The sequence below is a fragment of the Oncorhynchus gorbuscha genome, linkage group LG03 (genome assembly GCF_021184085.1).
Source record: "Oncorhynchus gorbuscha isolate QuinsamMale2020 ecotype Even-year linkage group LG03, OgorEven_v1.0, whole genome shotgun sequence".
Classification (NCBI taxonomy): domain Eukaryota; kingdom Metazoa; phylum Chordata; class Actinopteri; order Salmoniformes; family Salmonidae; genus Oncorhynchus; species Oncorhynchus gorbuscha.
In genome coordinates, this window is record NC_060175.1 from 3,595,670 (window position 1) to 3,606,710 (window position 11,041).

The 11,041-nt window shown below is 47.6% G+C and overlaps 1 protein-coding gene across 1 annotated transcript; it reads left to right on the top strand.

Annotated features, from left to right (window-relative positions):
• The first annotated feature begins 1,527 nt into the window (after positions 1-1,527).
• On the top strand, positions 1,528-4,984 carry pde12 (phosphodiesterase 12). Its single transcript, XM_046333716.1, has 3 exons — positions 1,528-3,041; positions 3,156-3,234; positions 3,769-4,984. Exons 1-3 carry the CDS (start codon positions 1,803-1,805, stop codon positions 4,209-4,211), a joined length of 1,761 nt encoding a protein of 586 aa, XP_046189672.1. The 5' UTR covers positions 1,528-1,802; the 3' UTR covers positions 4,212-4,984.
• Positions 4,985-11,041: the final 6,057 nt, after the last annotated feature.

Here is an 11,041-nt window from a genome sequence, read left to right on the forward strand (position 1 = left end):
ACCGTTTTTTTTAAACCTTTATTTAACTAGGCAAGTCAGTTAAACAACTAATTCTTATTTTCAATGACAGCCTAGGAACAGTGGGTTAGCAGCATTGTTCAGAGGCAGAACGACAGATTTGTACCTTGTCAGCTGAGGGATTGGATCTTGAAACCTTCCAGTTACTAGTCCAACACTCTAACCACTAGGCTACCCTGCCACCTCTACACTCTAACCACTAGACTACCCTGCCACCTCTACACTCTAACCACTAGTCTACTTGCCTCCTCTACACTCTAACCACTAGGCTACCCTACCCTCCTCTACACTCTAACCACTAGGCTACCCTGCCACCTCTACACTCTAACCACTAGGCTACCCTGCCACCCCTCTAACCACTAGGCTACCCTGCCACCCCTCTAACCACTAGGCTACCCTGCCACCCCTACACTCTAACCACTAGGCTACCCTGCCACCTCTACACTCTAACCACTAGGCTACCCTGCCACCCCTCTAACCACTAGGCTACCCTGCCACCCCTCTAACCACTAGGCTACCCTGCCACCTCTACACTCTAACCACTAGGCTACCCTGCCACCTCTACACTCTAACCACTAGGCTACCCTGCCACCTCTACACTCTAACCACTAGGCTACCCTGCCACCTCTACACTCTAACCACTAGGCTACCCTGCCACCCCTCTAACCACTAGGCTACCCTGCCGCCTCCACACTCTAACCACTAGGCTACCCTGCCACCACTCTAACCACTAGGCTACCCTGCCACCACTCTAACCACTAGGCTACCCTGCCACCCCTCTAACCACTAGGCTACTCTGCCGCCTCTACGCTCTAACCACTAGGCTACCCTGCCACCCCTCTAACCACTAGGCTACTCTGCCGCCTCTACACTCTGACCAATAAGCTACCTGCCACCTCTACACTCTAACCACTAGGCTACCTGCCACCCCAGTGGACCAGTGGATAGCAGGTCTGTCTATGGGCAGGGAGACCAGGATTCGAGACCCACAAGGTGTGTGAAATTGTTGCCATTCACAATAAAATCACCAAGTTATAATACACTTAACACATAGAAAGATTAATACCTGTGTAGGCTCTGTCAGGTGGTGTATAGAGTTCAGGGACAGATGTCTGTCTGATTCAGCTCCTATGAAGTTTGTAATGTGAATGAGACAGCACTTTCTACTCATTGTTTTGGCAGATGAAGTAGTAGACAAACACTGTAATCAAATAAATAACGAGCACATCCCGTAATAAGAGGACAGTGTCTGGGAGTGGGGAGGAGGAGTTAGGGTATTTGCTAGCTACTAGTGTTTACACCAACACCACTTTCATTACGGGATGGGTGTGTTTGTCTACAATTCTAGCTGCCAAAACAATGTGTCCACTATATGTCAAAGAAACCCACACACACCTTCCCCTCGGAACAGGTTTGTAGAACACCCCTAGTCTCCACTAGGTGGCAGTATGTACCATATGTTAGAAGAGGTTTACCATGGAGTTAAAAAGAAGAAGTTGTTGAGAAAAACAGTGAGTACTATCGTGGAAATGATCGAAATACGTGATAAAGTCGTGGTAAAGAATGAGATGGTCGTTTAAAAAATATATATACTATGTTCAGCCCTATTTAAAGTTCATAGTCAAGTTTATGCAATTACCATAATCGAATCTGCTACTCTGAAAACGGAAGCTACTGGTTGTTCGGTTGGTGAATTAGACGTTTGACGTTTCAGATCACCGCTTTCGCTCCACTAGCATGCTATTCATACAGCGGGCTATTTGTCCACTCATGCACTAGGCCCTATGTTAAACTATTTGACAACCGCCTCCAGATTATTTCTCCGAAACACCGTGCCCATCTCGTCGAGGGGTAACTACAACATAATCTGTCGGTTTTACAGGAGAATGGATCGAGCCGTGGTAAGATGTGTCCCGTGGGAATCCAAACTCACTATTTCCTTCGTCCTTGATGGGAGCAACAAACACATGCTCAGGGACCAGACCGAGGAGCTAGGCAAAGCACTGGCACGGGTCGCTAACAGTATCATCAAGGGCCAGGGCAAAGCTAAAAAATACAAGAAAAACAAAGGGGCGCCCACAGACGCCCAGGAGCCCGCTGCAGCGGTGAGGCTGTACTACGACGGAGACTTTGTGGCAGAGGATGCTCTAAACTCCGATGCCTGGCAGGATGGGGCAGTCTTACACGTGGGTGACCGTAAGTACACAGTGGAGAGGAACCCTCCCACATTCACTACGGCAGAGCTGCCCGCTTCTCTACTGGCCGGGTTCCCCGTGTGCCCGAAGCTCAAGGTAGAATTCGGGGATTTAAAAGACTGTCGGTTTAAATGGTTCAAGGAGAGCAAGTCTGGTGCAGGTGATGAGGAGCATCGAGGAGAGAATGGTTGGACCGAGGCCGGGAGCGAACGTGTGTTCATCCCGTCAAATATGGACATTGGCTCCAAGCTTAAACTGACGTGCACGCCGGGTGACGGCAAACGGTGTGGGATGGACAATGAGTTAGTAACCACCGGTACAGTCGAGGCAGGGCCCGGTTCCTGTACCTTTGACAACAGACACATGTACACCAACAAGGTCACAGATGACATGACCGTCAGAGTAGTGTCATACAACATCTTAGCTGACGTTTACGCACAAACAGACCTCTCCAAAACCGTGCTGTACCCTTATTGTACACCCTACGCATTGGAACTGGACTACAGACAGAGTCTGATAAAAAAAGAGCTGTCCGGCTATAATGCTGACGTCATCTGCCTTCAGGAAGTGGATAAGAGCGTGTTCTCCGACAGTCTGTCTCCGGCCCTGGATGCGTTCGGCTTCGACGGGGTCTTCAGGATTAAGGAGAAGCAGCACGAAGGTTTGGCCACCTACTACAGGAGGTCAAAGTTTACACTGCTCAGTCAACACGACATCATGCTGAGTGAAGCTCTGATGTCAGACCCTATCCACGAAGAACTGTCGGACCGAGTGAACAGCAACCCTGCATTGAAGGAGAAGGTGATGCAGAGATCTACCACACTACAGGTACAGTAATATGGTGTGTTTTGGCTCCCGGTTGGGATCCGAGGCCCTCACGGATCTGCTTTTGGGCTCTCAGTTTGGCTCTGATTGGCTAAGATCTTATGTTCTCCTCTCTAGGTGAGTGTCCTTCACTGTCTGAACAATCCATCTAAGAAGATCTGTGTTGCCAACACCCACCTCTACTGGCATCCCAAAGGTAAAGTGTTATTTTATCAGCAGTAGGTAACTACACTAGTTACAGGAGCCCAGAGGTGTTCCTCATCAAGTAACATGGTGAGGTAAAACAGAGGTCAAACTCGGGGCCTTAGCTATTTTTTTAAAATCTTACCTTTATTTAACCAGGCAAGTCAGTAAAGAACACATTCTTATTTTCAATGACGGCCTGGGAACAGTGGGTTAACTGCCTGTTCAGGGGCAGAACCACAGATTTTTACCTTTGTTGGCTTCGGGGATTCCATCTTGCAAACTTTCGGTCACTGGCCCAACGCCCTAACTACTAGGCTACCTGCCACCCCATGTTGTGCTATAAAGCACAACCCCTTCCTGCTATGCAGCACAACATGACCTATTTCACACTACTGGGTTGGCATGGTTACATCTACCATACTGAGCCGAGCTGGGACCATGCTGAAAACTCAACATCCAAGCCAACCTATCACAGTTTGAGTTGGCACACTGGTGTGAATCAAGTCCATATTCCATCGTTAACAGTTCTATGTCCTCACCACAGGTGGGAATGTACGCCTGGTCCAGATGGCAGTAGCTCTGAAACAGCTGCAGCAGGTGATCACCCAGAGTTACCCCGACGCCTCGCTCCTCTTCTGCGGGGACTTCAACAGCACCCCGTCCTCGGGGGTCTTCCAGCTGGTGAGCCAGGGGGTTCTGCACAGCACCCACCCGGACTGGAGCTCCAACGGACCGGACGAACTCTGTCCCATGGAGGTCTCCAACCCTTTCCAGCTGAGTAGCGCCTGCGGGGAGCCGGCCTATACTAACTACGTAGGGGGCTTCCACGGCTGCCTGGACTATATCTTCATGGACCCACGGGTGCTGCAGGTAGATCAGATGATCCCTCTGCCCAGCCACCAGGAGGTCACTACCTGTCAGGCCCTCCCCAGCGTCTCACACCCCTCTGACCACATAGCGCTGGTCTGTGACCTCAAGTGGAAGTAAAGCTCTCCCTCCTGTTTACAGCAGTCTGTGGCTGATCAACCATGTCTGTCTCTGTACCAGGGCCCCTACAGTGTGTCTCTAGACCATGTCTGTCTCTGTACCAGGGCCCCTACAGTGTGTCTCTAAACCATGTCTGTCTCTGTACCAGGGCCCCTACAGTGTGTCTCTATACCATGTCTGTCTCTGTACCAGGGTCCCTACAGTGTGTCTCTATACCATGTCTGTCTCTGTACCAGGGCCCCTACAGTGTGTCTCTGTACCAGGGCCCTTACAGTGTGTTTCAGGGTTCTGACCAACTAGTACTTCTCTTGTTTAAATAAAAATGATCAGTCTGGGAACTGAAATAGCAGTGAGCAGCCTCCCTGAGACCAGGGCCCATATCCATAAAGCTTCTCAGAGTAGGACTGCTGATCTAGGATCAGGTCATAAAGCTTCTCGAAGTAGGACTCCTGTTTACAGCAGTCTGTGGCTGATCAACCATGTCTGTCTCTGTACCAGGGCCCCTACAGTGTGTCTCTGAAAGAACCCTGAGATGCATTCTGAATACTTGTCCAGTGATTGAGAAACACTAATCTAGTCAAATCCATAATCAATGGGATGTGGAGGATCAGTTTGTTAACAGTTTGCCGAGTAATGAAATGGTTTGTTCTTCATTATATTCTTCAACCAACAAGTGGATCCACGTATGCCTGCTGTTTATCATACAGATAGGACCTTAATTCCTTTGATTATTCAGTTGTAATTGAAATGAATAAAGATGAGTCTCACACAAACCCATCAGTGATGGAAACAATTGTTTTGTTGCTTCTGAATTGAGTTTCGTCTGCACTGTGAGCCTGTTTAAAACCCCATCAACTAACCCGCTACATACGGAGTGATATATAGACATGGCTAACTGGCTACATACGGAGTGATATATAGACATGGCTAACTGGCTACATACAGAGTGATATATAGACATGGCTAACTGGCTACATACAGAGTGATATATAGACATGGCTAACTGGCTACATACAGAGTGATATATAGACATGGCTAACTGGCTACATACAGAGTGATATATAGACATGGCTACATACAGAGTGATATATAGACATGGCTAACTGGCTACATACAGAGTGATATATAGACATGGCTACATACAGAGTGATATATAGACATGGCTAACTGGCTACATATGGAGTGATATATAGACATGGCTAACTGGCTACATACAGAGTGATATATAGACATGGCTAACTGGCTACATACAGAGTGATATATAGACATGGCTAACTGGCTACATACAGAGTGATATATAGACATGGCTAACTGGCTACATACAGAGTGATATATATATATATAGACATGGCTAACTGGCTACATACAGAGTGATATATATATATAGACATGGCTAACTGGCTACATACAGAGTGATATATAGACATGGCTAACTGGCTACATACAGAGTGATATATAGACATGGCTAACTGGCTACATACAGAGTGATATATATATAGACATGGCTAACTGGCTACATACAGAGTGATATATAGACATGGCTAACTGGCTACATACGGAGTGATATATAGACATGGCTAACTGGCTACATACAGAGTGATATATATATAGACATGGCTAACTGGCTACATACAGAGTGATATATAGACATGGCTAACTGGCTACATACAGAGTGATATATAGACATGGCTAACTGGCTACTGTTGATAAAAGGTTATGTAGAAGGATGAGCCGGTTAAGGATCGATTCAGACAAGGTGGTAAAATTGTACTACAAGCGACAGGTTTATTCAGAGTAAAGATATCTGGTACAGCGTATATACGGGCTCCTCTGTTAGCTCATCAGAGACTAGCAGAAAAGGCACTTGCTAACAGTGAGTACAAGCATCATATACACAACAGAAAGTAGGTTGATTTCTAGGAGATCGGATCTTCGGATTGGATCAGGCTGGGGTGTAGTCGTCCGGCATTGGCTCTGTTGTCTGTCCTTCATCGTAGAGTCCTGCCATGCCTGTTCTTGGTCGTCACACCATGTTCAGCTGAAAAGGGGATCTGGTGTGTGCGCTATCTTCAGTCACACAATGTTCGGCTGGGAGGGAGATTATGTGTGTGTGCTAGTTTGTCTGCAAGTCAAGGCTGTGTCTCTTCTTCCCAATGTGTGGGTGTATGTCTTATCTGTGTGTCCTCGGCAGTTAGTGTGTATTGTATGTGTGTGCGTCCCTATCTTCAGAGGAGTTATGGCCGAACTCCCGGCCAGCACCTGTGGCTAGGAGTATCCTGTATGGGGCCCAACCTGTTTTACCAGTAATGTCACCTACATAAGAATTAGCAATCCTCTACACTACATACGGAGTGATATATAGACATGGCTAACTGGCTACATACAGAGTGATATATAGACATGGCTAACTAGCTACATACAGAGTGATATATAGACATGGCTAACTGGCTACATACGGAGTGATATATAGACATGGCTAACTGGCTACATACAGAGTGATATATAGACATGGCTAACTGGCTACATACGGAGTGATATATAGACATGGCTAACTGGCTACATACAGAGTGATATATAGACATGGCTAACTGGCTACATACGGAGTGATATATAGACATGGCTAACTGGCTACATACAGAGTGATATATAGACATGGCTAACTGGCTACATACAGAGTGATATATAGACATGGCTAACTGGCTACATATGGAGTGATATATAGACATGGCTAACTGGCTACATACAGAGTGATATATAGACATGGCTAACTGGCTACATAAGGAGTGATATATAGACATGGCTAACTGGCTACATACGGAGTGATATATAGACATGGCTAACTGGCTACATACGGAGTGATATATAGACATGGCTAACTGGCTACATACAGAGTGATATATAGACATGGCTAACTGGCTACATACAGAGTGATATATATATAGACATGGCTAACTGGCTACATACAGAGTGATATATAGACATGGCTAACTGGCTACATACAGAGTGATATATATATAGACATGGCTAACTGGCTACATACAGAGTGATATATATATAGACATGGCTAACTGGCTACATACGGAGTGATATATAGACATGGCTAACTGGCTACATACGGAGTGATATATAGACATGGCTAACCCGCTACATACAGAGTGATATATAGACATGGCTAACTGGCTACATACAGAGTGATATATAGACATGGCTAACTGGCTACATACGGAGTGATATATAGACATGGCTAACTGGCTACATACAGAGTGATGTATAGACATGGCTAACTGGCTACATACGGAGTGATATATAGACATGGCTAACTGGCTACATACGGAGTGATATATAGACATGGCTAACTGGCTACATACAGAGTGATATATATATAGACATGGCTAACTGGCTACATACAGAGTGATATATAGACATGGCTAACTGGCTACATACAGAGTGATATATATATAGACATGGCTAACTGGCTACATACAGAGTGATATATAGACATGGCTAACTGGCTACATACGGAGTGATATATAGACATGGCTAACTGGCTACATACGGAGTGATATATAGACATGGCTAACTGGCTACATACAGAGTGATATATAGACATGGCTAACTGGCTACATATGGAGTGATATATAGACATGGCTAACTGGCTACATACAGAGTGATATATAGACATGGCTAACTGGCTACATACAGAGTGATATATAGACATGGCTAACTGGCTACATACAGAGTGATATATAGACATGGCTAACTGGCTACATACAGAGTGATATATAGACATGGCTAACTGGCTACATACAGAGTGATATATATATAGACATGTCTAACTGGCTACATACGGAGTGATATATAGACATGGCTAACTGGCTACATACAGAGTGATATATAGACATGGCTAACTGGCTACATACAGAGTGATATATAGACATGGCTAACTGGCTACATACGGAGTGATATATAGACATGGCTAACTGGCTACATACAGAGTGATATATAGACATGGCTACATACAGAGTGATATATAGACATGGCTAACTGGCTACATACAGAGTGATATATAGACATGGCTAACTGGCTACATACAGAGTGATATATAGACATGGCTAACTGGCTACATACAGAGTGATATATAGACATGGCTAACTGGCTACATACAGAGTGATATATTGACATGGCTAACTGGCTACATACAGAGTGATATATTGACATGGCTAACTGGCTACATACAGAGTGATATATATATAGACATGGCTAACTGGCTACATACAGAGTGATATATATATAGACATGGCTAACTGGCTACATACAGAGTGATATATAGACATGGCTAACTGGCTACATACAGAGTGATATATAGACATGGCTAACTGGCTACATACGGAGTGATATATATTTACATTACATTTAAGTCATTTAGCAGACGCTCTTATCCAGAGCGACTTACAAATTGGTGCATTCACCTTATGACATCCAGTGGGACAGTCACTTAACAATAGTGCATCTAAAACTTAGGGGGGGTGGGGTGAGAGGGATTACTTAACCTATCCTAGGTATTCCTTAAAGAGGTGGGGTTTCAGGTGTCTCCGGAAGGTGGTGATTGACTCCGCTGTCCTGGCGTCGTGAGGGAGTTTGTTCCACCATTGGGGGGCCAGGGCAGCGAACAGTTTTGACTGGGCTGAGCGGGAGCTGTACTTCCTCAGTGGTAGGGAGGCGAGCAGGCCAGAGGTGGATGAACGCAGTGCCCTTGTTTGGGTGTAGGGCCTGATCAGAGCCTGGAGGTACTGAGGTGCCGTTCCCCTCACAGCTCCGTAGGCAAGCACCATGGTCTTGTAGCGGATGCGAGCTTCAACTGGAAGCCAGTGGAGAGAACGGAGGAGCGGGGTGACGTGAGAGAACTTGGGAAGGTTGAACACCAGACGGGCTGCGGCGTTCTGGATGAGTTGAAGGGGTTTAATGGCACAGGCAGGGAGCCCAGCCAACAGCGAGTTGCAGTAATCCAGACGGGAGATGACAAGTGCCTGGATTAGGACCTGCGCCGCTTCCTGTGTGAGGCAGGGTCGTACTCTGCGGATGTTGTAGAGCATGAACCTACAGGAACGGGCCACCGCCTTGATGTTAGTTGAGAACGACAGGGTGTTGTCCAGGATCACACCAAGGTTCTTGGCGCTCTGGGAGGAGGACACAGTGGAGTTGTCAACCGTGATGGCGAGATCATGGAACGGGCAGTCCTTCCCCGGGAGGAAGAGCAGCTCCGTCTTGCCGAGGTTCAGCTTGAGGTGGTGATCCGTCATCCACACTGATATGTCTGCCAGACATGCAGAGATGCGATTCGCCACCTGGTCATCAGAAGGGGGAAAGGAGAAGATTAATTGTGTGTCGTCTGCATAGCAATGATAAGAGAGACCATGTGAGGTTATGACAGAGCCAAGTGACTTGGTGTATAGCGAGAATAGGAGAGGGCCAAGAACAGAGCCCTGGGGGACACCAGTGGTGAGAGCGCGTGGTGAGGAGACAGATTCTCGCCACGCCACCTGGTAGGAGCGACCTGTCAGGTAGGACGCAATCCAAGCGTGGGCCGCGCCGGAGATGCCCAACTCGGAGAGGGTGGAGAGGAGGATCTGATGGTTCACAGTATCGAAGGCAGCCGATAGATCTAGAAGGATGAGAGCAGAGGAGAGAGAGTTAGCTTTAGCAGTGCGGAGCGCCTCCGTGATACAGAGGAGAGCAGTCTCAGTTGAATGACTAGTCTTGAAACCTGACTGATTTGGATCAAGAAGGTCATTCAGAGAGAGATAGCGGGAGAGCTGGCCAAGGACGGCACGTTCAAGAGTTTTGGAGAGAAAAGAAAGAAGGGATACTGGTCTGTAATTGTTGACATCGGAGGGATCGAGTGTAGGTTTTTTCAGAAGGGGTGCAACTCTCGCTCTCTTGAAGACGGAAGGGACGTAGCCAACGGTCAGGGATGAGTTGATGAGCGAGGTGAGGTAAGGGAGAAGGTCTCCGGAAATGGTCTGGAGAAGAGAGGAGGGGATAGGGTCAAGCGGGCAGGTTGTTGGGCGGCCGGCCGTCACAAGACGCGAGATTTCATCTGGAGAGAGAGGGGAGAAAGAGGTCAGAGCATAGGGTAGGGCAGTGTGAGCAGAACCAGCGGTGTCGTTTGACTTAGCAAACGAGGATCGGATGTCGTCGACCTTCTTTTCAAAATGGTTGACGAAGTCATCTGCAGAGAGGGAGGAGGGGGGAGGGGGCGGAGGATTCAGGAGGGAGGAGAAGGTGGCAAAGAGCTTCCTAGGGTTAGAGGCAGAAGCTTGGAATTTAGCGTGGTAGAAAGTGGCTTTAGCAGCAGAGACAGAGGAGGAAAATGTAGAGAGGAGGGAGTGAAAGGATGCCAGGTCCGCAGGGAGGCGAGTTTTCCTCCATTTCCGCTCGGCTGCCCGGAGCCCTGTTCTGTGAGCTCGCAATGAGTCATCGAGCCACGGAGCGGGAGGGAGGACCGAGCCGGCCTGGAGGATAGGGGACATAGAGAGTCAAGGGATGCAGAGAGGGAGGAGAGGAGGGTTGAGGAGGCAGAATCAGGAGATAGGTGGGAGAAGGTTTGAGCGGAGGGAAGAGATGATAGGATGGAAGAGGAGAGAGTAGCGGGGGAGAGAGAGCGAAGGTTGGGACGGCGCGATACCATCCGAGTAGGGGCAGTGTGGGAGGTGTTGGATGAGAGCGAGAGGGAAAAGGATACAAGGCAGTGGTCGGAGACTTGGAGGGGAGTTGCAATGAGGTTAGTGGAAGAACAGCATCTAGTAAAGATGAGGTCGAGCGTATTGCCT